The sequence below is a fragment of the Pseudophryne corroboree genome, chromosome 2, assembly GCF_028390025.1.
Source record: "Pseudophryne corroboree isolate aPseCor3 chromosome 2, aPseCor3.hap2, whole genome shotgun sequence".
Lineage (NCBI taxonomy): Eukaryota > Metazoa > Chordata > Amphibia > Anura > Myobatrachidae > Pseudophryne > Pseudophryne corroboree.
In genome coordinates, this window is record NC_086445.1 from 1,044,753,215 (window position 1) to 1,044,780,958 (window position 27,744).

Sequence of the window (27,744 nt, forward strand, 5' to 3'; positions counted from 1 at the left end):
TGCTACCTGCGGCCTCTACCTGGGTGATGCTGCTTCCACAGTGCTACCTGCGGCCTCTACCTGGGTGATGCTGCTTCCACAGTGCTACCTGCGGCCTCTACCTGGGTGATGCTGCTTCCACAGTGCTACCTGCGGCCTCTACCTGGGTGATGCTGCTTCCACAGTGCTACCTGCGGCCTCTACCTGGGTGATGCTGCTTCCACAGTGCTACCTGCGGCCTCTACCTGGGTGATGCTGCTTCCACAGTGCTACCTGCGGCCTCTACCTGGGTGATGCTGCTTCACAGTGCTACCTGCGGCCTCTACCTGGGTGATGCTGCTTCCACAGCGCTACCTGCGGCCTCTACCTGGGTGATGCTGCTTCCACAGTGCTACCTGTGGGCTCTACCTGGGTGATGCTGCTTCCACAGCGCTACCTGCGGCCTCTACCTGGGTGATGCTGCTTCCCCAGCGCTACCTGCGGCCTCTACTTGGGTAATGCTGCTTCCACAGTGCTACCTGCGGCCTCTACCTGGGTAATGCTGCTTCCACAGCGCTACCTGCGGCCTCTACCTGGGTAATGCTGCTTCCACAGCGCTACCTGCGGCCTCTACCTGGGTGATGCTGCTTCCACAGCGCTACCTGCGGCCTCTACCTAGTTGATGCTGCTTCCACAGTGCTACCTGCGGGCTCTACCTGGGTGATGCTGCTTCCACAGTGCTACCTGCGGGCTCTACCTGGGTAATGCTGCTTCCACAGCGCTACCTGCGGCCTCTACCTGGGTGATGCTGCTTCCACAGTGCTACCTGCGGGCTCTACCTGGGTGATGCTGCTTCCACAGTGCTACCTGCGGCCTCTACCTGGGTGATGCTGCTTCCACAGTGCTACCTGCGGGCTCTACCTGGGTGATGCTGCTTCCACAGTGCTACCTGCGGGCTCTACCTGGGTGATGCTGCTTCCACAGCGCTACCTGCGGGCTCTACCTGGGTGATGCTGCTTCCACAGTGCTACCTGCGGGCTCTACCCGGGTGATGCTGCTTCCACAGCGCTACCTGCGGCCCCTACCTGGGTGATGCTGCTTCCACAGCGCTACCTGTGGGCTCTACCTGGGTGATGCTGCTTCCACAGCGCTACCTGCGGACTCTACCTGGGTGATGCTGCTTCCACAGCTCTACCTGGGTGATGCTGCTTCCACAGCGCTACCTGCGGGCTCTACCTGGGTGATGCTGCTTCCACAGCGCTACCTGCGGCCCCTACCTGGGTGATGCTGTTTCCACAGCGCTACCTGCGGCCTCTACCTGGGTGATGCTGCTTCCACAGTGCTACCTGCGGGCTCTACCTGGGTGATGCTGCTTCCCCAGCGCTACCTGCGGCTCTACCTGGGTGATGCTGTTTCCACAGCGCTACCTGCGGCCTCTACCTGAGTGATGCTGCTTCCACAGTGCTACCTGTGGGCTCTACCTGGGTGATGCTGCTTCCACAGTGCTACCTGTGGGCTCTACCTGGGTGATGCTGCTTCCACAGTGCTACCTGCGGGCTCTACCTGGGTGATGTTGCATCCTAGTGGTTTGTACTAATGGAACTTGCTGTGATGCTCTTGCGTTGACTCCTGTCTCGCTTGTCGTTGATGCACCTGAGTTATAAAACAATGGCGCAGAGAGTCTTGCTGTAAAGCCCTAGGTCAGATCTTGCAATCTCAGCTAGTGCGTTAAATGGTTTGTTATACAGTCTCATTACTCCTGCGGACCAGGTCACATGACTTAACCTATATCTGAGCAGATTCCCGGGTACCACCTCTCCTCCACTTTATATGGGAACACAGGAACAGCGAGGGCGTCCTGGAAATCTCCATCCTGTCCTGGCATCTCCGGCGCTGTATAACACAGCATTTGGCTGCCAGAAAGAGCACATGAAAAAGAATTGAAAGCTCAATAAAAAGGTCTGAGAAGAAGTTTCTTATTGCACAAGTAAAAGAGTTCCCGTGTCACAGATATCACATCAGCAGCTGCGCACAGCAAGCCAGAGCTACAGCGACAGGCGGAGACACGTCCAGCACCTGACTCACCGCAGGAATGCTCTCTGCTCCGGTCACCCAAGGTTCATGTACGCAGTCGTCCGTGAGTCTGGTCCGACCGGAATAAGTGTCATCACCGTGATCTTCCTGGTCCTATTCTGTTACTCCGTGTGTAGTATTTCTGCTGCATAAACTAATGATGTTCTGGGAAACCCAGGTACTCGGGAGGGACCATGCTACAGCGCACAGTAATACACCATTAATAGCGTCTTCCCCGGGATCTGCTCACACAGCCTCTATTTATTGTCACTATGATGTCCTTGTACAGGTTCTAGAATATCGGTCCTTCTCTGGGACTTCCATGTACGGGTTCTAGAATATCTGTCCTCTGGGACTTCTCTGTACAGGTTCTAGAATATCTGTTCTTCTCTGGGACTTCCCGTACAGGTTCTAGAATATCTGTCCTTCTCTGGGACATCCCTGTACAGGTTCTAGAATATCTGTCCTTCTCTGGGACTTTCACGTACAGGTTCTAGAATATCTGTCCTTCTCTGGGACATCCCTGTACAGGTTCTAGAATATCTGTCCTTCTCTGGGACTTTCACGTACAGGTTCTAGAATATCTGTCCTTCTCTGGGACATCCCTGTACAGGTTCTAGAATATCTGTCCTTCTCTGGGACTTTCACGTACAGGTTCTAGAATATCTGTCCTTCTCTGGGACTTTCACGTACAGGTTCTAGAATATCTGTCCTTCTCTGGGACATCCTTGTTCAGGTCCTATGTACCCGTCCTTCTCTGGGACATCCTTGTTCAGGTCCTATGTACCCGTCCTCTTCTGGGACATCCTCGTTCAGGCCCTATGTACCCCTCCTCCTCTGGGACATCCTCGTTCAGGTCCTATGTACCCGTCCTCCTCTGGGACATCCTCGTTCAGGCCCTATGTACCCGTCCTCTTCTGGGACATCCTCGTTCAGGTCCTATGTACCCGTCCTCCTCTAGGACATCCTCGTTCAGGTCCTATGTACCCGTCCTCCTCTGGGACATCCTCGTTCAGGCCCTATGTACCCGTCCTCCTCTGGGACATCCTCGTTCAGGTCCTATGTACCCGTCCTCCTCTGGGACATCCTCGTTCAGGTCCTATGTACCCGTCCTCCTCTGGGACATCTTCATTCAGGTCCTATGTACTCGTCCTCCTCTGGGACATTCTCGTTCAGGCCCTATGTACCCGTCCTCCTCTAGGACATCCTCGTTCAGGTCCTATGTACCCGTCCTCCTCTGGGACATCCTCGTTCAGGCCCTATGTACCCGTCCTCCTCTGGGACATCCTCGTTCAGGTCCTATGTACCCGTCCTCCTCTGGGACATCCTCGTTCAGGTCCTATGTACCCGTCCTCCTCTGGGACATCTTCATTCAGGTCCTATGTACTCGTCCTCCTCTGGGACATCCTCGTTTAGGTCCTATGTACTCGTCCTCCTCTGGGACATCCTCGTTTAGTTCCTATGTACCCGTCCTCCTCTGGGACATCTTCATTCAGGTCCTATGTACTCGTCCTCCTCTGGGACATCCTCGTTTAGGTCCTATGTACTCGTCCTCCTCTGGGACATCCTCGTTTAGTTCCTATGTACCCGTCCTCCTCTGGGACATCTTCATTCAGGTCCTATGTACTCGTCCTCCTTTGGGACATTCTCGTTCAGGCCCTATGTACCCGTCCTCCGTCCTCCTCTGGGACATTCTCTGCCAGCTTTCTGCCAGCCCAAAAAGGGAAAAGCACTGGCAGCCCCCACCACTAAAGCATTTAATGCGCTGCAGACTGACCTGGTATACATATGGCTTTTCCTATAACATCACCTTAGATTTATGGCATTGTTACTCCCTACCTACTGTCTATACTTGGGAGTCTGGCACACACAGGCCGTTCCTGCCAAGCCATACCATCATTGTGCAATCTGCAAACACGTCAGATCTGGCCATTCAGCTATTGTGACAATCCGTTTGACCTCCCTCCATTGCGCACTAAGGTCAATACTGTCCACCTTCCAACATGCCCCATGGCGTGCAACTTCACCTCTCTCTAGATTTCACCTGGAGAATACAGCGGTGCTGTTTACTCGGTCACGGATGAGTGTACTGTGGCAGGCTGCCATGCATACGCAGGAGCGTGATCCGGCAGCTAGCTACGTTTCAGGTGAGACGGCAAACTGGATATTTAATGAGCTTCGTGTCCTCCTCCAGCTGCTGGAAACCCTGTAATTCTCAGGACCCAAATCTGGCAGATTACCCAGAAGAGACTTGCATATACTTCCCAAATCTACTCCGCAGATGACTACATCTTCCTGAAAGATCCAGAAAGGGGATAATAGATCTCTCCTTGTGCCGCCTGGGGTCGGTGGGTCACCCAGAGGCTTCTCCTGCTTCCCTGCCCTGCAGAGTGTGACATAGCATGGCTCCCTGCCACTGAGTGACCTTGTACATTTTCCCTGGTCTGTTATCTCTCTGCAGGTTTAAAGGGCCAGCACAGCTACTTCCTGTGTATAGAAGGCGGTTACTGAGCTGATGGAACTGGAGGGATGCTGTAGAATTACATACATGCCTTTTTTGCTTTGTTATTCCTTTTGCTCTGTAAATGTTGGAGGGGATTTAGTGGCCTGTCTTGGAATGTGCAGTGGAAAGTCAGGGTAGCCCTGAACAGCGCATATATGACCACGTCTGTGTTTGCGTTTAGTTATTCTCCAGGTGCTTGTTGAAACGTCCTGTGATAATGGATAGCTGCATAGGCGGGAATTCAGTTGTTTTTCAGGATAAAGTGACAGGAGCTATTCAGTTGTATGTGGCGATGGGTGCGAGTTCTGCTGGTGCCCAGCACTTCTGTCCGTACACTGCTAAGGGGGTGAGCAGAAAGCCGTCCGTAGTTGGGCATTTGGACGCTTTGTGCGTCGACAACTGGTGCGTTTGGGCACAACAAGCTCAATTAGTAATGGGTTCCGGTGCCCACCTGCATAACAATAGCTTATTGCCCGTCGGGCGTCCGTTAGTTACATGTAGATAGTGTCAAGTTATAAAATATTACATGAAAAAATAAGGAATAAAATAGGAGTCTTGTGGTGTGGACCAGCCAATAAGAAACCCTGCATCCGCGTGTCCGGCATTCGCCGCTGCATAGCACATTGGTAACGCATGCTGAGAACGAGCCTTAGAGCATCACAGAACTTTAGGTTCTTGTATCGTCCACATGCAGCGGTCACCTGACTAGAATAGCGATGGCATATACGGATTTTTCTGGGCTTAGCACGTTGCTTTGTAATTGGATATTTTATTTATAAGGGTTACACCAGGATATCCGTGCAAACATAATTCCTGGTCTGTAATGGTGCAGGGGTCCAATACAGAACAGTTCCTCCGGCTGTCTCCATCCCTGGGCCATATCCACGTAAGCTCAGTCTTTGTGTGCTGATACTTTATTACACCACTTTATCTCTCTCCAAGGTCGTTGGCAGTGAGGCGGGGATGCGCCGCTGTGTGTATATGTGGAAGGAAGTAAAAGGGGGATAGCGCGAGGTACTCCTAGCGCCGCCCGTGGCTCCGGTACGTTGTGCCTGGACAGCGCAGTACTGGTGACAGCCCGTAGTAATGTGTGTGTATATGTGTGTGTATATGTGTGTGTATATGTGTGTGTATATATATATATATATATATATATATATATATATATATATATATGTGTATGTGTGTGTGTGTGTGTGAACGGAGAGGGATAGCGCTAGGTACTCGTAGCGCTGCCCGTGGCTCCGGTATGACGTTGTCCAGCGCAGTACTGGTGAATGTGTGTGGATTGCAGTCCGGTTTCCTGTGGTTTCTGTGTATGCTGTGGGTCAGTGCCTCCTGCCCACCGCTATTACTGTAATAATAACTACTTCCGTTCTTGTCTCCTGGCCTCCGTTGTTCCCACAGTAAGTTACCTGAGTTCTGTATCTATTCCCTCCTCCTCCCCCAGCGAGTGATGTGCCCCCTGCCCCATAACCTGCATTTCCCCTCTCACCCACTGGTGGCAATTCCATTAATGCAGTTAAATATTACCCAGTAATCTGCAATCACAGCTGGTGGTGCGAGGCGGGGTCTGCGCAGGGGTTTGGAGCCCTGGTGGTGCGAGGCGGGGTCTGCGCACGGGTTTGGAGCCCTGGTGGTGCGAGGCGGGGTCTGCGCAGGGGTTTGGAGCCCTGGTGGTGCGAGGCGGGGTCTGCGCAGGGGTTTGGAGCCCTGGTGGTGCGAGGCGGGGTCTGCGCAGGGGTTTGGAGCCCTGGTGGTGCGAGGCGGGGTCTGCGCAGGGGTTTGGAGCCCTGGTGGTGCGGGGCGGGGTCTGCGCAGGGGTTTGGAGCCCTGGTGGTGCGAGGCGGGGTCTGCGCAGGGGTTTGGAGCCCTGGTGGTGCGAGGCGGGGTCTGCGCAGGGGTTTGGAACCCTGGTGGTGCGAGGCGGGGTCTGCGCAGGGGTTTGGAGCCCTGGTGGTGCGAGGCGGGGTCTGCGCAGGGGTTTGGAGCCCTGGTGGTGCGAGGTGGGGTCTGCGCAGGGGTTTGGAGCCCTGGTGGTGCGAGGCGGGGTCTGCGCAGGGGTTTGGAGCCCTGGTGGTGCGAGGCGGGGTCTGCGCAGGGGTTTGGAGCCCTGGTGGTGCGAGGCGGGGTCTGCGCAGGGGTTTGGAGCCCTGGTGGTGCGAGGCGGGGTCTGCGCAGGGGTTTGGAGCCCTGGTGGTGCGAGGCGGGGTCTGCGCAGGGGTTTGGAGCCCTGGTGGTGCGAGGCAGGGGTTTGGAGCCCTGATGGTGCGAGGCGGGGTCTGCGCAGGGGTTTGGAGCTCTGGTGGTGCGAGGCGGGGTCTGCGCATGGGTTGGAGCCCTGGTGGTGCGAGGCGGGGTCTGCGCACGGGTTTGGAGCCCTGGTGGTGGAAGGCAGGGTCTGCGCAGGGGTTTGTCGCCGGACGCTGAGCGGGATCAGGAGAACACACTACTGATGTAGTAGGGTAATAAACATTCAGCTTATGCCATGTGCAGGTTGTTCCCCCCCTCCCCTGGACCACCCCCAGCTGTAGCAGCGAGGCTGTGCTGACCTTTGCAGGACGTTGCCTAGGATGCTGGACAAGCTGGTTTTCTTGTGCTTTCTCCACCCTCAGATAACTTCACCTTATAGTGCTGTACTCCACTCATTGTTTATTTTTTACTAATTATTTTTTGTGCCATGTATTAATGACATCACAGGGTTTATTTCTACTGTCTCTGGGTACACCTGTCCTGTCCCGGGGCAGTGTCCATGGTCTGTATCAGTACGTGGTAATCAGAATACGTATAAAGTCGCCTGATGGTGGCAATATTCTTTCAGTGGCGGGTTCTGTTCCTGCGATTGGAGGCCGGCCTCAGGAACTGCACCTGGATTAGCAGATATAACGCTTCTCTGTGGGAACGGCGGCCGTGACGTGCGCTGGGAGAGACGTTCTGCTGTGTAACACTGCGATACTCTGCAGTCCTGGATTCCTATTGTGCTGAGGTTATTATTCTACCATGGGACAGAGCTGTCGCCAGAGGAGGAGGCTGCACTGGGCTGTGCGCTCTTACTATATGTGCAGACAGAGTGACCCGAGCATTCCTTCAGTGACCATATAGTGGGAGTCGGGTGTACGGGTGTGTGCTCGCTGCGGCAGGTTGGGATGAGAACCGTGTGGTCCCCTTTCTGCGCCCCGCAGGTATTGCTGGATGCAGTAATGTCCTGTGTCTGGGAATACTCTGCATACTGTAACATCTATGCACCAGATTCCGGGTTCCAGGGGCTGAGGAAGCTATTTCCTGCACAGGTGAGGTACCCGGACATAGCAGTGAGGTATCCCTGTCTCTCTTCCTTCTTCCAGCTGTACAGTTTCCTCAGTGGAAAATGCACGAGCGGGCCCAATCCGGAGCCGCGCGTCGGCGGAGATGAAATGCAGTTTCCTTTCCTGTTTTTAAGTAAACAGAACTGTACGGAATTTGTTGTCGCTCTGTACTCAGATCGTAGGGTCAGGAATTTGCCATGACAGCGAACAATTTGTTTTCAATAAACAGCCCTGCGGAAACTCTCTCCCCACCGGCTGCGGGCTGGTAGACATCCAATCCGTTCCTGGCGATTTCTCCTCGCTCACTGCACTGTGCCTTGCGCTCCGACAGCTTTTATTCTAAACCATGTGTCTTCAATCTGCGGCCCTCCAGCTGCTGTGGAACTACACATCCCAGCATGCCCTGCCACACTTTTTGCTATTAAGGCATGCTAAAACTGAGGCAGGGCATGCTGGGATGTGTAGTTCCACAGCAGCTTGAGGACCGCAGGTTGAAGACCCATGTTCTAAACGTTGCTTCAGCGTGTGCTATAACGGGTGCCCCCCTGCAGCACCTGGGTAATGGGCTCTTGTGTATACATACCAGCCGGTACTTATGCTACTAGTTCCTTACCACAGATACATGGCCAGCCGTTCAGATCATGTGTATTACCTGAACGGTGGAGTTTGCATTTTGGGGTCAGCTGGGCTCCCCCATTATCAGATGGGTGAGTGCCTGGATAGGACGTACAGAGTAGATGAAGCACCCGTGTTATCCGGCACCACAATCCTGTCCGTGTTCCATCATTGTAGTGTGGTGGCATGGGGGGTGTGGACGGGGGTTACTGAAGGAACGTGATGATGAATGGGTCAGGTGATCAGCTGAATATATATATATATATATATATATATATATATATATATATATATTTCTCTGACGTCCTAAGTGGATGCTGGGGACTCCGTCAGGACCATGGGGATTAGCGGCTCCGCAGGAGACAGGGCACAAAAGTAAAAGCTTTAGGATCAGGTGGTGTGCACTGGCTCCTCCCCCTATGACCCTCCTCCAAGCCTCAGTTAGATTTTTGTGCCCGGCCGAGAAGGGTGCAATCTAGGTGGCTCTCCTAAAGAGCTGCTTAGAGTAAAAGTTTTGTTAGGTTTTTTATTTTCAGTGAGTCCTGCTGGCAACAGGCTCACTGCTACGAGGGACTTAGGGGAGAAGAAGTGAACTCACCTGCGTGCAGGATGGATTGGCTTCTTAGGCTACTGGACACCATTAGCTCCAGAGGGATCGAACACAGGCCCAGCCATGGAGTCCGGTCCCAGAGCCGCGCCGCCGACCCCCTTGCAGATGCCGAAGAGTGAAGAGGTCCAGAAACCGGCGGCAGAAGACTTTTCAGTCTTCATGAGGTAGCGCACAGCACTGCAGCTGTGCGCCATTGTTGTCAGCACACTTCACACCAGCGGTCACTGAGGGTGCAGGGCGCTGGGGGGGGCGCCCTGGGCAGCAATGAAATACCTATACTGGCTAAAAGATACATCACATATAGCCCCTGGGGCTATATGGATGTATTTAACCCCTGCCAGGTCTCAGAAAAACGGGAGAAGAAGCCCGCCGAAAAGGGGGCGGAGCCTATTCTCCTCAGCACACAGCGCCATTTTCCCTCACAGAAATGCTGGTGGGAAGGCTCCCAGGCTCTCCCCTGCACTGCACTACAGAAACAGGGTTAAAACAGAGAGGGGGGGGCACTTATTTGGCGATATGATTATATATATTAAGATGCTATAAGGGAAAAACACTTATATAAAGGTTGTCCCTGTATAATTATAGCGTTTTGGTGTGTGCTGGCAAACTCTCCCTCTGTCTCCCCAAAGGGCTAGTGGGGTCCTGTCCTCTATCAGAGCATTCCCTGTGTGTGTGCTGTGTGTCGGTACGTGTGTGTCGACATGTATGAGGACGATGTTGGTGAGGAGGCGGAGCAATTGCCTGTAATGGTGATGTCACTCTCTAGGGAGTCGACACCGGAATGGATGGCTTATTTAGGGAATTACGTGATAATGTCAACACGCTGCAAGGTCGGTTGACGACATGAGACGGCCGGCAAACCAATTAGTACCTGTCCAGGCGTCTCAAACTCAGGGGCTTTAAAACGCCCATTTACCTCAGTCGGTCGACACAGACACAGACACGGACACTGACTCCAGTGTCGACGGTGAAGAAACAAACGTATTTTCCATTTGGGCCACAAGTTACATGTTAAGGGCAATGAAGGAGGTGTTACATATTTCTGATACTACAAGTACCACAAAAGAGGGTATTATGTGGGGTGTGAAAATACTACCTGTAGTTTTTCCTGAATCAGATAAATTAAATGAAGTGTGTGATGATGCGTGGGTTTTCCCCGATAGAAAATTATTGGCGTTATACCCTTTCCCGCCAGAAGTTAGGGCGCGTTGGGAAACACCCCTTAGGGTGGATAAGGCGCTCACACGCTTATCAAAACAAGTGGCGTTACCGTCTCCAGATACGGCCGCCCTCAAGGAGCCAGCTGATAGGAGGCTGGAAAATATCCTAAAAAGTATATACACACATACTGGTGTTATACTGCGACCAGCGATCGCCTCAGCCTGGATGTGCAGCGCTGGGGTGGCTTGGTCGGATTCCCTGACTGAAAATATTGATACCCTTGACAGGGACAGTATTTTATTGACTATAGAGCATTTAAAGGATGCATTTCTATATATGCGAGATGCACAGAGGGATATTTGCACTCTGGCATCAAGAGTAAGTGCGATGTCCATATCTGCCAGAAGATGTTTATGGACACGACAGTGGTCAGGTGATGCAGATTCCAAACGGCACATGGAAGTATTGCCGTATAAAGGGGAGGAGTTATTTGGGGTCGGTCCATCGGACCTGGTGGCCACGGCAACAGCTGGAAAATCCACCTTTTTTACCCCAAGTCACATCTCAGCAGAAAAAGACACCGTCTTTTCAGCCTCAGTCCTTTCGTCCCCATAAGGGCAAGCAGGCAAAAGGCCAGTCATATCTGCCCAGGGATAGAGGAAAGGGAAGAAGACTGCAGCAGGCAGCCCATTCCCAGGAACAGAAGCCCTCCACCGCTTTTGCCAAGTCCTCAGCATGACGCTGGGGCCGTACAAGCGGACTCCGCTGCGGTGGGGGGTCGTCTCAAGAGTTTCAGCGCGCAGTGGGCTCACTCGCAAGTGGACCCCTGGATCCTACAAGTAGTATCCCAGGGGTACAGATTGGAAGTTCGAGACGTCTCCCCCTCGCAGGTTCCTGAAGTCTGCTTTACCAACGTCTCCCTCCGACAGGGAGGCAGTATTGGAAACAATTCACAAGCTGTATTCCCAGCAGGTGATAATCAAAGTACCCCTCCTACAACAAGGAAAGGGGTATTATTCCACACTATATTGTGGTACTGAAGCCAGACGGCTCGGTGAGACCTATTCTAAATCTGAAATATTTGAACACTTACATACAAAGGTTCAAATCAAGATGGAGTCACTCAGAGCAGTGATAGCGAACCAGGAAGAAGGGGACTATATGGTGTCCCTGGACATCAAGGATGCTTACCTCCATGTCCCAATTTGCCCTTCTCACCAAGGGTACCTCAGGTTCGTGGTACAAAACTGTCACTATCAGTTTCAGACGCTGCCGTTTGGATTGTCCACGGCACCCCGGGTCTTTACCAAGGTAATGGCCGAAATTATGAGTCTTCTTCAAAGAAAAGGCGTCTTAATTATCCCTTGCTTGGACGATCTCCTGATAAGGGCAAGGTCCAGAGAACAGTTGGAGGTCGGAGTAGCACTATCTCAAGTAGTTCTACGACAGCACGGGTGGATTCTAAATATTCCAAAATCGCAGCTGTCTCCGACGACACGTCTGCTGTTCCTAGGGATGATTCTGGACACAGTCCAGAAAAAGGTGTTTCTCCCGGAGGAGAAAGCCAGGGAGTTATCCGAGCTAGTCAGGAACCTCCTAAAACCAGGAAAAGTGTCAGTGCATCATTGCACAAGGGTCCTGGGAAAAATGGTGGCTTCTTACGAAGCGATTCCATTCGGCAGATTTCACGCAAGAACTTTTCAGTGGGATCTGCTGGAAAAATGGTCTGGATCGCATCTTCAGATGCATCAGCGGATAACCCTGTCTCCAAGGACAAGGGTGTCTCTTCTGTGGTGGCTGCAGAGTGCTCATCTACTAAAGGGCCGCAGATTCGGCATTCAGGACTGGGTCCTGGTGACCACGGATGCCAGCCTGAACGGCTGGGGAGCAGTCACACAAGGAAAAAATTTCCAGGGAGTGTGATCAAGTCTGGAGACTTCTCTCCACATAAATATACTGAAGCTAAGAGCAATTTACAATGCTCTAAGCTTAGCAAGACCTCTGCTTCAAGGTCAGCCGGTATTGATCCAGTGGGACAACATCACGGCAGTCGCCCACGTAAACAGACTGGGCGGCACAAGAAGCAGGAGGGCAATGGCAGAAACTGCAAGGATTCTTCGCTGGGCGGAAAATCATGTGTTAGCACTGTCAGCAGTGTTCATTCCGGGAGTGGACAACTGGGAAGCAGACTTCCTCAGCACGACCTCCACCCGGGAGAGTGGGGACTTCATCGGGAAGTCTTCCACATGATTGTGAACCGTTGGGAAAGACCAAAGGTGGACATGATGGCGTCCCGCCTGAACAAAAAACTGGACAGGTATTGCGCCAGGTCAAGAGACCCTCAGGCAATAGCTGTGGACGTTCTGGTAACACCGTGGGTGTACCAGTCGGTGTATGTGTTCCCTCCTCTGCTTCTCATACCTAAGGTACTGAGAATTATAAGACGTAGAGGAGTAAGAACTATACTCGTGGCTCCGGATTGGCCAAGAAGGACTTGGTACCCGGAACTTCAAGAGATGCTCACAGAGGACTCATGGCCTCTGCCGCTAAGAAGGGACTTGCTTCAGCAAGTACCATGTCTGTTCCAAGACTTACCGCGGCTGCGTTTGACGGCATGGCGGTTGAACGCCGGATCCTAAGGGAAAAAGGCATTCCGGAAGAGGTCATTCCTACCCTGGTCAAAGCCAGGAAGGAGGTGACCGCACAACATTATCACCACATGTGGCAAAAATATGTTGCGTGGTGTGAGGCCAGGAAGGCCCCACGAAGAAATTTCAACTCGGTCGATTCCTGCATTTCCTGCAAACAGGAGTGTCTATGGGCCTCAAATTGGGGTCCATTAAGGTTCAAATTTCGGCCCTGTCGATTTTCTTCCAGAAAGAATTGGCTTCAGTTCCTGAAGTCCAGAAGTTTGTCAAGGGAGTACTGCATATACAACCCCCTTTTGTGCCTCCAGTGGCACTGTGGGATCTCAACGTAGTTCTGGGATTCCTCAAATCACATTGGTTTTAACCGCTCAAATCTGTGGATTTGAAATATTTCACATGGAAAGTGACCATGATGTTGGCCCTGGCCTCGGCCAGGCGAGTGTCAGAATTGGCGGCTTTGTCTCACAAAAGCCAATATCTGATTGTCCATTCGGACAGGGCAGAGCTGCGGACTCGTCCCCAGTTTCTCCCTAAGGTGGTGTCAGCGTTTCACCTGAACCAGCTTATTGTGGTACCTGCGGCTACTAGGGACTTGGAGGACTCCAAGTTGCTAGATGTTGTCAGGGCCCTGAAAATATAGGTTTCCAGGACGGCTGGAGTCAGGAAAACTGACTTGCTGTTATCCTGTATGCACCCAACAAACTGGGTGCTCTTGCTTCTAAGCAGACGATTGCTAGTTGGATGTGTAGTACAATTCAGCTTGCACATTCTGTGGCAGGCCTGCCACAGCCAAAATATGTAAATGCCCATTCCACAAGGAAGGTGGGCTCATCTTGGGCGGCTGCCCGAGGGGTCTCGGCTTTACAACTTTGCCGAGCTGATACTTGGTCAGGGGCACACCCTGGCTGAGGAGGACCTGGAGTTCTCTCACTCGGTGCTGCAGAGTCATCCGCACTCTCCCGCCCGTTTGGGAGCTTTGGTATAATCCCCATGGTCCTGACGGAGTCCCCAGCATCCACTTAGGACGTCAGAGAAAATAAGAATTTACTTACCGATAATTTTATTTCTCGTAGTCCGTAGTGGATGCTGGGCGCCCATCCCAAGTGCGGATTGTCTGCAATACTTGTACATAGTTATTGTTACAAAAATCGGGTTATTATTGTTGTGAGCCATCTTTTCAGAGGCTCCGCTGTTATCATGCTGTTAACTGGGTTCAGATCACAGGTTGTACAGTGTGATTGGTGTGGCTGGTATGAGTCTTACCCGGGATTCAAAATCCTTCCTTATTGTGTACGCTCGTCCGGGCACAGTATCCTAACTGAGGCTTGGAGGAGGGTCATAGGGGGAGGAGCCAGTGCACACCACCTGATCCTAAAGCTTTTACTTTTGTGCCCTGTCTCCTGCGGAGCCGCTAATCCCCATGGTCCTGACGGAGTCCCCAGCATCCACTACGGACTACGAGAAATAGAATTATCGGTAAGTAAATTCTTATATATATATATATATATATATATATATATATTACACTGCTCAAAAAAATAAAGGGAACACTAAAATAACACATCCTAGAGCTGAATGAATGAAATATTCTTATTAAATACTTTGTTCTTTACATAGTTGAATGTGCTGACAACAAAATCACACAAAAAATTATCAATGGAAATCAAATTTATTAACCCATGGAGGTCTGGATTTGGAGTCACACTCAAAATTACAGTGGAAAAACACACTACAGGCTGATCCAACTTTGATGTAATGTCCTTAAAACAAGTCAAAATGAGGCTCAGTAGTGTGTGTGGGGGTGGTCTTCAGTATGCCGGCGGTCGGGCTCCCGGCGACCAGCATACCGGCGCCGGGAGCCCGACAGCCGGCATACCGACACTTATTCTCCCTCGTGGGGGGTCCACGACTCCCCTGGAGGGAGAATAAAATAGTGTGGCGCGCGTAGCACGCCACCGTGCCTGTAGCGTGGCGAGCCCGCAAGGGGCTCATTTGCGCTCGCCACACTGTCGGTAAGCCGGCGGTCGGGCTCCCGGCGCCGGTATGCTGGTCGCCGGGAGCCCGACCGCCGGCATATCGTAGTGAACCCGTGTGTGTGGCCTCCACGTGCCTGTATGACCTCCCTACAACCCACACAAGTGGCACCCCCACTAACCTTCGATTTCGACTGCATCTGTGAGAGAAATCGAAGGATTGTATGCACATTTTAGGTACCTTTCAACGCGATGCGCGGGCACGCCGGTCGAATCTCACATCTCAAGATGCAGGGTGCAGCAGGCTCGTCTCTCTATATTGCAGGGTGCAGTGGGGTCCTCTCTGTATATTGCAGGGTGCAGCAGGGTTGTCTCTGTATATTGCAGGGTGCAGCAGGGTCTCTGTATATTGTGGGGTCCTCTCTGTATATTGCATGGTGCAGCGGGGTCCTCTCTGTATATTGCAGTGTGCAGCGGGGTCCTCTCTGTATATTGCAGTGTGCAGCGGGGTCCTCTATATTGCAGTGTGCAGTGGGATCCACTCTGTATATTGCAGGGTGCAGCGGGGTCCTCTCTGTATATTGCAGTGTGCAGCGGGGTCCTCTCTGTATATTGCATGGTGCAGCGGGGTCCTCTCTGTATATTGCAGTGTGCAGCGGGGTCCTCTCTGTATATTGCAGTGTGCAGCGGGGTCCTCTCTGTTTAGTGCAGTGGGATCCTCTCTGTATGTTGCAGGGTGCAGCGGGGTCCTCTCTGTATATTGCAGTGTGCAGCGGGGTCCTCTCTGTATATTGCAGGGTGCAGCGGGGTCCCCTCTGTATATTGCAGTGTGCAGCGGGGTCCTCTCTGTATATTGCAGTGTGCAGCGGGGTCCTCTCTGTATATTGCAGTGTGCAGCGGGGTCCTCTCTGTATATTGCAGTGTGCAGTGGGATCCTCTCTGTATATTGCAGGGTGCAGCGGGGTCCTCTCTGTATATTGCAGTGTGCAGCGGGGTCCTCTCTGTATATTGCAGTGTGCAGCGGGGTCCTCTCTGTATATTGCAGTGTGCAGCGGGGTCCTCTCTGTATATTGCAGTGTGCAGCGGGATCCTCTCTGTATATTGCAGGGTGCAGCGGGGTCCTCTCTGTATATTGCAGTGTGCAGCGGGGTCCTCTCTGTATATTGCAGGGTGCAGCGGGGTCCCCTCTGTATATTGCAGTGTGCAGCGGGGTCCTCTCTGTATATTGCAGTGTGCAGTGGGGTCCTCTCTGTATATTGCAGTGTGCAGCGGGGTCCTCTCTGTATATTGCAGGGTGCAGCGGGGTCCTCTCTGTATATTGCAGGGTGCAGCGGGGTCCTCTCTGTATATTGCAGGGTGCAGCGGGGTCCTCTCTGTATATTGCAGGGTGCAGCGGGGTCCTCTCTTTATATTGCAGTGTGCAGCGGGGTCCTCTCTGTATATTGCAGTGTGCAGCGGGGTCCTCTCTGTATATTGCAGTGTGCAGCGGGGTCCTCTCTGTATATTGCATGGTGCAGCGGGGTCCTCTCTGTATATTGCAGTGTGCAGTGGGGTCCTCTCTGTATATTGCAGTGTGCAGCAGCGTCCTCTCTGTATATTGCAGGGTGCAGCAAGGTCCTCTGTATATTGCAGTGTGCAGCAGCGTCCTCTCTGTATATTGCAGAGTGCAGTGGGGTCCTCTCTGTATATTGCAGTGTGCAGCAGCGTCCTCTCTGTATATTGCAGTGTGCAGTGGGGTCCTCTCTGTATATTGCATGGTGCAGCGGGGTCCTCTCTGTATATTGCAGTGTGCAGTGGGGTCCTCTCTGTATATTGCATGGTGCAGCGGGGTCCTCTCTGTATATTGCAGTGTGCAGTGGGGTCCTCTCTGTATATTGCAGTGTGCAGCAGCGTCCTCTCTGTATATTGCAGGGTGCAGCAGGCTCGTCTCTCTATATTGCAGGGTGCAGTGGGGTCCTCTCTATATTGCAGTGTGCAGCAGCGTCCTCTCTGTATATTGCAGTGTGCAGCAGCGTCCTCTCTGTATATTGCAGGGTGCAGCAAGGTCCTCTGTATATTGCAGTGTGCAGCAGCGTCCTCTCTGTATATTGCAGAGTGCAGTGGGGTCCTCTCTGTATATTGCAGGGTCCTCTCTGTATGGCTCATAGGCACCGTCCGGCCTCTGCTGCTAAGGGACAGGTGTCACCTTTGTGACTTGTTTTGCTGATGAGGAGGTCAGTACAGTCTGTCCTGAGACTCGTCTGTGCAGCCTGTCCTGGTCTCAGCTGACTGAGTTCTGCAATAAGATACATACTGTAGGGCAGCACGGATGGTGTAATGGGTTCTATTCCCACCTTGGCCCTAACTGTTTGGAGTTTGTATATTCTCCCCGTACTTGCGTGGGTTTCCTCCGGGTACTTCGGTTTCCTCCCACAATCCAAAAGTATATACTGGTAGGTTAACTGGCTTCCAACAAAATTAACTCCTAGCATATGAGTGTGTGTGCGTGTATATGAGATAGGGATTATAGAGTGTAAGCTCCACTGGGGCAGGGACTGATGTGAATGGGGAAATATTCTCTGTAAAGCGCTGCGGAATATGTGTGCGCTTTATAAATAACTGGTAATAATAATAATAATACTGTATTACAGGGTGCATCTGCTTCTTCTCTGTATATTGCAGGGTGCAGCGCGGTCCTCTCTGTATATTGCAGGAAGCAGTGGGGTCCTCTCTGTATATTGCAGGGTGCAGCGGGGTCCTCTCTGTATATTGCAGGGTGCAGCCGGGTCCTCTCTGTATATTGCAGGGTCCTCTCTGTATATTGCAGGATGCAGCGGGGTCCTCTCTGTATATTGCAGGGTGCAGCGGGGTCCTCTCTGTATATTGCAGTGTGCAGCGGAGTCCTCTCTGTATATTGCAGGGTCCTCTCTGTATATTGCAGGGTGCAGCAGGGTCCTCTCTGTATATTGCAGGGTGCAGCGGGGTCCTCTCTGTATATTGCAGGGTCCTCTCTGTATATTGCAGGGTGCAGCAGGGTCCTCTCTGTATATTGCAGGGTCCTCTCTGTATATTGCAGGGTGCAGCAGGGTCCTCTCTGTATATTGCAGGGTGCAGCGGGGTTCTCTCTGTATATTGCAGGGTGCAGCGGGGTCCTCTCTGTATATTGCAGGAAGCAGTGGGGTCCTCTCTGTATATTGCAGTGTGCAGCGGGGTCCTCTCTGTATATTGCAGTGTGCAGCGGGGTCCTCTCTGTATATTGCAGAGTGCAGTGGGGTCCTCTCTGTATATTGCAGGGTGCAGCGGGGTCTTCTCTGTATATTGCAGGGTGAAGTGGGGTCCTCTCTGTATATTGCAGTGTGCAGCGGGGTCCTCTCTGTATATTGCATAGTGCAGTGGGGTCCTCTCTGTATATTGCAGGGTGAAGTGGGGTCCTCTCTGTATATTGCAGGATGCAGCGGGGTCCTCTCTGTATATTGCAGGGTGCAACGGGGTCCTCTCTGTATATTGCAGGGTGCAGCAGGGTCCTCTCTGTATATTACAGGGTGCAGCAAGGTCCTCTCTGTATATTGCAGGGTGCGTTAGGGTCCTCTCTGTATATTGCAGGGTGCGTTAGGGTCCTCTCTGTATATTGCAGGGTGCAGCAGGGTCTCTGTATATTGCGGGATTCCTCTCTGTATATTGCAGGGTGCGTTAGGGTCCTCTCTTTATACTGCAGGTTGCGGCAGCGTTCTCTGTATATTGCGGGATTCCTCTCTCTGTATATGGCAGGGTGCAGCAGGGTCCTCTCTGTATATTGCAGGGTGCGTTAGGGCCCTCTCTGTATACTGCAGGTTGCAGCAGCGTTCTCTGTATATTGCAGGATTCCTCTCTCTGTATATGGCAGGGTGCAGCAGCGTCTTCTCTGTATATTGCAGGGTGCGTTGGGGTCCTCTCTTTATACTGCAGGTTGCAGCAGCGTTCTCTGTATATTGCTGGATTCCTCTCTCTGTATATGGCAGGGTGCAGCAGGGTCCTCTCTGTATATTGCAGGGTGCGTTAGGGTCCTCTCTTTATACTGCAGGTTGCGGCAGCGTTCTCTGTATATTGTGGGATTCCTCTCTGTATATTGCAGGGTGCAGCAGGGTCCTCTCTGTATACTGCAGGTTGCAGCAGCATTCTCTGTATATTGTGAGATTCCTCTCTGTATATGGCAGGTTGCAGCAGCGTTCTCTGTATATTGCAGGATTCATCTCTGTATATTGCAGGTTGCAGCAGCGTTCTCTGTATATTGCAGGATTCCTCTCTGTATATGGTAGGGTGAAGCCGCGTCCTCTCTCCTGCGGTTGGGGGATCAGTCATCAGCACTGTGAAGTTGTGGATCAGTAATAATTCAGGGACATGACGTGATGTTTTAGCACCTGGAAATACACGTTTACAAGTAGCAGAATGATTGCACACAATCCGTGTTCACGTAAAGTCTACATGTGTTTTGTGTGTGCTCGGTGTGTGGTGTAACACGTGTAACTAGTGTCCGCCTGTGCTGTGCCTATTACTGAAGCTAAACCTGAATGTATAGTTGCTGGCAGAGGAAGCAGCTGCCTATAGCTCTGTACATAACACTTTTTCCTTGGGGGGGGGGGGATTATTGCAGGAAATGCATACAGCAGCGTTTTGGCTAATTGAATCGCGCCCAATTGATGTTCCTGGCAGATGGGTAGCGTTTGGCCCCTCCGTTCCTCCCCTTCCCAGTTACCTTTCATAGGGCGGAGTGTTTTCTTTCATCTCCAGAAGGGTGTACCTCCGGCAGATTTGGGTTCTGCTTGTCGGTAACCCTTCCTGCTCCGCAGCGCCGCGCACACGCCGTTACATAAACCAGTGAGCGTTATTAGTGAGCCGTGTACCCGGCCGGCGCGGTGATGTGGTGTTTTCCAGCTATGCCGAGCTGAATGGCTATTTCTAGCTGGGCGACGAGCACTTACGCTGCTAATTAGTCATTAGTCATTAGCAGTGCCTGTGAGGAGTCTGGAATCTGGCAGCGCCACTGTGCGACTGCTTCATGGGTGCTGCACGTTTCCAGGTCACGTCCTTTATTATAACCCGGCGCTGCGCTACTACTGATCGCTTTCTCAGCTGCTGTCTGTATGCTCGGGGGACAGGAGCTGACATCCGCACCTCCGGGGGAGACTGACATCGCGTCTAGAGCCAGCAGTCACAGCCTCCATCACTGGTGGGTCTCCAGTCTGTCTGCCCGTACACTGGCACCAGTCCCGACAGCGCCCGTCATACGGCTGCATAGCGCTGACGTGGGTTGGCAAGTCCTAACTAGGAGGGCGGCAGCTCATGATTCATCCCCAACCACAGGGCACTGCTGTGTAATGTAGGTCACGTAGGCTGACGTTAGGTCATAGAGGTTGTAGAACTTGTATTTACAGGTGCCCGGCGGCTCCCAGGCTTAGCTCATCTGCAGGGAAGACCGGCCCTGGGGCTGCATGCATTAGCACCACGCTGTCAGGATTGCCGGGTGTTAGGAGTGCGTTTGGACACTTTTGCGTCTTAGTTGTCTGAAGGTTAGAGCATAATATAATTGTACCAGTGGTACCAGCTGTGCCCATACAGTGTCTGCCCTTCCTGCTGGTGTAAATGGTCATGTATCTCCCTGCTGGCTCCTAACGTCTGCATTTCTTCCTTCAGCTGTATTGTGATATATCGGAGCGGATGAGTTCTGTAAATCTGACGTTATCCGTGTCTGTCTTCCCGTGTCACATGCGTGTATTCCTCATCTTCTGCCCTTTTCCCTTTTACCAGGAGACAAAGATGGCAGCAAAGTTACCACTGTGGTTGCCACTCCGGGCCAGGGTCCCGACCGCCAGCAAGAGGTCAGCTACACGGACACAAAGGTCATCGGCAATGGATCGTTTGGTGTGGTTTATCAGGCCAAGCTGTGCGACTCGGGGGAGCTGGTGGCCATTAAAAAGGTTCTGCAGGACAAGAGGTTCAAGGTGAGTGTGACCGGCTGAGAGTGCTGCGTCTAATGTATTGTTCCCATGTGCGTCTGGGAGAGGTTTCATCCCAAGTATTTCCCCATGCACCCCCCACCCCGTGCAGGAGCCAGCTACCCCGTGCACCCCCCACCCCATGCAGGAGCCAGCTACTCCTTGCACCCCCCACCCCATGCAGGAGCCAGCTACCCCTTGCACCCCCCACCCCATGCAGGAGCCAGCTACCCCGTGCACACCCCACCCCATGCAGGAGCCAGCTACCCCGTGCACCACCCACCACATGCAGGAGCCAGCTACCCCATGCACCACCCACCCCATGCAGGAGCCAGCTACCCCAGGTACCCCTCCACCCCATGCAGGAGCCAGCTACCCCAGGCACCCCCCCACCCCATGCAGGAGCCGGCTACCCCATGCACCCCTCCACCCCATGCAGGAGCCGGCTACCCCAGTCACCCCCCACCCCATGCACTAGCCAGCTACCCCAGGCACCACCCACCCCATGCAGGAGCCAGCTACCCCAGGCACCCCCCACCCCATGCAGGAGCCAGCTACCCCAGGCACCCCCCACCCTATGCAGGAGCCAGCTACCCCTTGCACCCCCCACCCCATGCAGGAGCCAGCTAACCCTTGCACCCCCCACCCCGTGCAGGAGCCAGCTACCCCGTGCACACCCCACCCCGTGCAGGAGCCAGCTACCCCGTGCACCACACACCCCATGCAGGAGCCAGCTACCCCATGCAGGAGCCAGCTACCCCATGCACCACCCACCCCATGCAGGAGCCAGCTACCCCATGCACCACCCACCCCATGCAGGAGTCAGCTACCCCATGCACCCCTCCACCCCATTCAGGAGCCAGCTACCCCAGGCACTCCTCCACCCCATGCAGGAGCCAGCTACCCCAGGCACCTCCCCACCCCATGCAGGAGCCGGCTACCCCAGTCACCCCCCACCCCATGCACTAGCCAGCTACCCCAGGCACCCCTCCACCCCATGCAGGAGCCAGCTACCCCAGGCCCCCCCCCCCCCCCCATGCAGGAGCCAGCTACACCATGCAGGAGCCAGCTACCCCAGGCACCCCCCCACCCCATGCAGGAGCCGGCTACCACATGCACCCCCCACCCTATGCAGGAGCCGGCTACCCCATGCACCCCCCACCCCATGCAGGAGCCAGCTACCCCATGCAGGAGCCGGCTACCCCATGCACCCCCCACCCCATGCAGGAGCCGGCTACCCCATGCACCCCCCACCCCATGCAGGAGCCGGCTACCCCATGCACCCCCCACCCCATGCAGGAGCCAGCTACCCCATGCACCCCCCACCCCATGCAGGAGCCGGCTACCCCATGCACCCCCCACCCCATGCAGGAGCCGGCTACCCCATGCACCCCCCCTCCCCACGCAGGAGCCGGCTACCCCATGCACCCCCCTCCCCACGCAGGAGCCGGCTACCCCATGCACCCCCCACCCCATGCAGGAGCCAGCTACCCCATGCACCCCCCTCCCCACGCAGGAGCCAGCTACCCCATGCACCCCCCTCCCCATGCAGGAGCCGGCTACCCCATGCACCCCCCACCCCATGCAGGAGCCGGCTACCCCATGCACCCCCCCTCCCCATGCAGGAGCCGGCTACCCCATGCACCCCCCACCCCATGCAGGAGCCGGCTACCCCATGCACCCCCCACCCCATGCAGGAGCCAGCTACCCCATGCACCCCCCTCCCCATGCAGGAGCCGGCTACCCCATGCACCCCCCACCCCATGCAGGAGCCGGCTACCCCATGCACCCCCCTCCCCACGCAGGAGCCGGCTACCCCATGCACCCCCCTCCCCACGCAGGAGCCGGCTACATGCTGGTTAGAACAGTATAAAGACTGCTAAGGGCGAAAATAAAGGGTAATAATAATTCTCTTTGTTATGTTTTATTTCTACCTATGGGCCGGGCCCGCTGCTCTTACCCGTTCTCACCGTGCCGCAGGCAGTAGGCGGCTGACTGATAACTCACTTGTTTATAGCAGGTCCTCCAGTTTTGGCTGCAGCATGATTGAAGGCCTGGTAGTAATTCCTAATCAAGGAAACATCGCCCGTCGCCTCCACACACAACCGCGGCCGCCATTCTGTCATCAGAGCCAGTAGCCATTACAGTATCGCCAGTTACTGTCACTGCGCTGCTACCTGGGAACTGATTGGCTGCCGCCTCCGCTGTGTGTAGGTGATAACATTAGCTGGATGTCTTATTTCTAACAAACTAAATTACAAGATTCTGAGCTTTTTATAGACGCATGAAACATGAACAATACAGGTTACTTGTATGAACTGTCTCTTATTATGACCCCTGAACACTGTATTCTGACTTACCCATTCCCCACACTGTGCTGTTGTGTTGTGTGCCGAGTACCCTTCTCCTCCCACTATATAACTCTAAGTCTGTGGCTTCCTGCTGCCTCCATTCCTCTCCTCACATCATGTCACTGCCCCTGTCACATGCAGCCCTGTCCTCACTGACACATCCCTCATCTCCTGATATACTCTGTGCTGCTGGAGACCCTGCTCCTCCCACTATATAACTCTCAGTCTGTGGCTTCCTGCTGCCTTTATTCCTCTCCTCACATCATGTCACTGCCTCTGTCACATGCAGCCCTCACTGACACATCACTCATCTCCTGATATACTCTGTGCTGCTAGGGACCCTGCTCCTCCCACTATATAACTCTTAGTCTGTGGCTTCCTGCTGCCTCCATTCCTCTCCTCACATCATGTCACTGCCCCTGTCACATGCAGCCCTGTCCTCACTGACACATCCCTCATCTCCTGATATACTCTGTGCTGCTGGAGACCCTGCTCCTCCCACTATATAACTCTCAGTCTGTGGCTTCCTGCTGCCTTTATTCCTCTCCTCACATCATGTCACTGCCTCTGTCACATGCAGCCCTCACTGACACATCACTCATCTCCTGATATACTCTGTGCTGCTAGGGACCCTGCTCCTCCCACTATATAACTCTTAGTCTGTGGCTTCCTGCTGCCTCCATTCCCCTCCTCACATCATGTCACTGCCCCGTCACATGCAGCCCTGTCCTCACTGACACATCCCTCATCTCCTGATATACTCTGTGCTGCTGGGGATCCTGCTCCTTCCACTATATAACTCTCAGTCTGTGGCTTCCTGCTGCCTCCGTTCCCCTCCTCACATCATGTCACTGCACCTGTCACATGCAGCCCTGTCCTCACTGACACATCACTCATCTCCTGATATACTCTGTGCTGCTGGGGACCCTGCTCCTCCCACTATATAACTCTCAGTCTGTGGCTTCCTGCTGCCTTTATTCCTCTCCTCACATCATGTCACTGCCTCTGTCACATGCAGCCCTCACTGACACATCACTCATCTCCTGATATACTCTGTGCTGCTAGGGACCCTGCTCCTCCCACTATATAACTCTTAGTCTGTGGCTTCCTGCTGCCTCCATTCCCCTCCTCACATCATGTCACTGCCCCGTCACATGCAGCCCTGTCCTCACTGACACATCACTCATCTCCTGATATACTCTGTGCTGCTGGGGATCCTGCTCCTTCCACTATATAACTCTCAGTCTGTGGCTTCCTGCTGCCTCCGTTCCCCTCCTCACATCATGTCACTGCACCTGTCACATGCAGCCCTGTCCTCACTGACACATCACTCATCTCCTGATATACTCTGTGCTGCTGGGGACCCTGCTCCTCCCACTATATAACTCTCAGTCTGTGGCTTCCTGCTGCCTCCATTCCCCTCCTCACATCATGTCACTGCCCCTGTCACATGCAGCCCTGTCCTCACTGACACATCACTCATCTCCTGATATACTCTGTGCTGCTGGGGACCCTGCTCCTCCCACTATATAACTCTCAGTCTGTGACTTCCTGCTGCCTCCATTCCTCTCCTCACATCATGTCACTGCCCCTGTCACATGCAGCCCTGTCCTCACTGACACATCACTCATCTCCTGATATACTCTGTGCTGCTGGGGACCCTGCTCCTTCCACTATATAACTCTCAGCCTGTGGCTTCCTGCTGCCTCCATTCTCCTCCTCACATCATGTCACTGTCACATGCAGCCCTGTCCTCACTGACACATCACTCATCTCCTGATATACTCTGTGCTGCTGGGGACACTGCTCCTCCCACTATATAACTCTCAGTCTGTGGCTTCCTGCTGCCTCCATTCCTCTCCTCACATCATGTCACTGCCCCTGTCACATGCAGCCCTGTCCTCACTGACACATCACCCATCTCCTGATATACTCTGTGCTGCTGGGGACCCTGCTCCTCCCACTATATAACTCTAAGTCTGGGGCTTCCTGCTGCCTCCATTCCCCTCCTCACATCATGTCACTGCCCCTGTCACATGCAGCCCTGTCCTCACTGACACACCACTCATCTCCTGATATACTCTGTGCTGCTGGGGACCCTGCTCCTCCCACTATATAACTCTCAGTCTGTGACTTCCTGCTGCCTCCATTCCTCTCCTCACATCATGTCACTGCCCCTGTCACATGCAGCCCTGTCCTCACTGACACCTCACTCATCTCCTGATATACTCTGTGCTGCTAGGGACCCTGCTCCTCCCACTATATAACTCTTAGTCTGTGGCTTCCTGCTGCCTCCGTTCCCCTCCTCACATCATGTCACTGCCCCTGTCACATGCAGCCCTGTCCTCACTGACACATCACTCATCTCCTGATATACTCTGTGCTGCTGGGGATCCTGCTCCTTCCACTATATAACTATCAGTCTGTGGCTTCCTGCTGCCTCCATTCCCCTCCTCACATCATGTCACTGCCCCTGTCACATGCAGCCCTGTCCTCACTGACACATCACTCATCTCCTGATATACTCTGTGCTGCTGGGGACCCTGCTCCTCCCACTATATAACTCTCAGTCTGTGGCTTCCTGCTGCCTCCATTCCCCTCCTCATATCATGTCACTGCCCTGTCACATGCAGCCCTGTCCTCACTGACACATCACTCATCTCCTGATATACTCTGTGCTGCTGGGGACCCTGCTCCTTCCACTATATAACTCTCAGCCTGTGGCTTCCTGCTGCCTCCATTCTCCTCCTCACATCATGTCACTGTCACATGCAGCCCTGTCCTCACTGACACATCACTCATCTCCTGATATACTCTGTGCTGCTGGGGACACTGCTCCTCCCACTATATAACTCTCAGTCTGTGGCTTCCTGCTGCCTCCATTCCCCTCCTCACATCATGTCACTGCCCCTGTCACATGCAGCCCTGTCCTCACTGACACATCCCTCATCTCCTGATATACTCTGTGCTGCTGGGGACCCTGCTCCTCCCACTATATAACTCTCAGTCTGTGGCTTCCTGCTGCCTCCATTCCCCTCCTCACATCATGTCACTGCCCCTGTCACATGCAGCCCTGTCCTCACTGACACATCACTCATCTCCTGATATACTCTGTGCTGCTGGGGGATCCTGCTCCTTCCACTATATAATTCTCAGTCTGTTGCTTCCTGCTGCCTCCATTCCCCTCCTCACATCATGTCACTGCACCTGTCACATGCAGCCCTGTCCTCACTGACATATCACCCATCTCCTGATATACTCTGTGCTGCTGGGGGACTCTGCTCCTTCCACTATATAACTCTCAGTCTGTTGCTTCCTGCTGCCTCCATTCCCCTCCTCACATCATGTCACTGCCTCTGTCACATGCAGCCCTGTCCTCACTGACACATCACTCATATCCTGATATACTCTGTGCTGCTGGGGACCCTGCTCCTCCCACTATATAACTCTCAGTCTGTGGCTTCCTGCTGCCTCCATTCCCCTCCTCACATCATGTCACTGCCCCGTCACATGCAGCCCTGTCCTCACTGACACATCACTCATATCCTGATATACTCTGTGCTGCTGGGGACCCTGCTCCTCCCACTATATAACTCTCAGTCTGTGACTTCCTGCTGCCCCCATTCCTCTCCTCACATCATGTCACTGCCCCTGTCACATGCAGCCCTGTCCTCACTGACACATCCCTCATCTCCTGATATACTCTGTGCTGCTGGGGACCCTGCTCCTCCCACTATATAACTCTCAGTCTGTGGCTTCCTGCTGCCTCCATTCCCCTGTCACATCATGTCACTGCCCCTGTCACATGCAGCCCTGTCCTCACTGACACATCCCTCATCTCCTGATATACTCTGTGCTGCTGGGGACCCTGCTCCTCCCACTATATAACTCTCAGTCTGTGGCTTCCTGCTGCCTCCATTCTCCTCCTCACATCATGTCACTGCCCCTGTCACATGCAGCCCTGTCCTCACTGACACATCCCTCATCTCCTGATATACTCTGTGCTGCTGGGGACACTGCTCCTCCCACTATATAACTCTCAGTCTGTGACTTCCTGCTGCCTCCATTCCTCTCCTCACATCATGTCACTGCCCCTGTCACATGCAGCCCTGTCCTCACATTACTCATCTCCTGATATACTCTGTGCTGCTGGGGACCCTGCTCCTCCCACTATATAACTATCAGTCTGTGGCTTCCTGCTGCCTCCATTCCCCTCCTCACATCATGTCACTGCCCCTGTCACATGCAGCCCTGTCCTCACTGACACATCACCCATCTCCTGATATACTCTGTGCTGCTGGGGACCCTGCTCCTCCCACTATATAACTCTCAGTCTGTGGCTTCCTGCTGCCTCCATTCCCCTCCTCACATCATGTCACTGCCCCTGTCACATGCAGCCCTGTCCTCACTGACACATCACTCATCTCCTGATACACTCTGTGCTGCTGTGAGCCCTGTCCTGTTTATTGGTGTATTAGCAGGGTATAGTAGGGGCTGTCAGTATGTGAAGCCGGAGTACAGTAGGGTGACACCTGTGCTGCTGCATGTCTGGCCTATTCCTGGGTCTGGGGTCACGTGACCACGTCACTGTGAGTT

The 27,744-nt window shown here is 53.6% G+C and overlaps 1 protein-coding gene across 2 annotated transcripts in view; it reads left to right on the forward strand.

Annotated features, from left to right (window-relative positions):
* GSK3B (glycogen synthase kinase 3 beta) overlaps positions 1-27,744 on the forward strand; it is a 166,097-nt gene that overhangs the window by 35,821 nt on the left and 102,532 nt on the right. For both annotated transcript variants that reach the window (XM_063956858.1, XM_063956859.1), the window contains exon 2: positions 20,610-20,803. In XM_063956858.1, the coding sequence (XP_063812928.1) occupies positions 20,610-20,803 (194 nt within the window). The remainder of the gene's footprint in view (positions 1-20,609; positions 20,804-27,744) is intronic.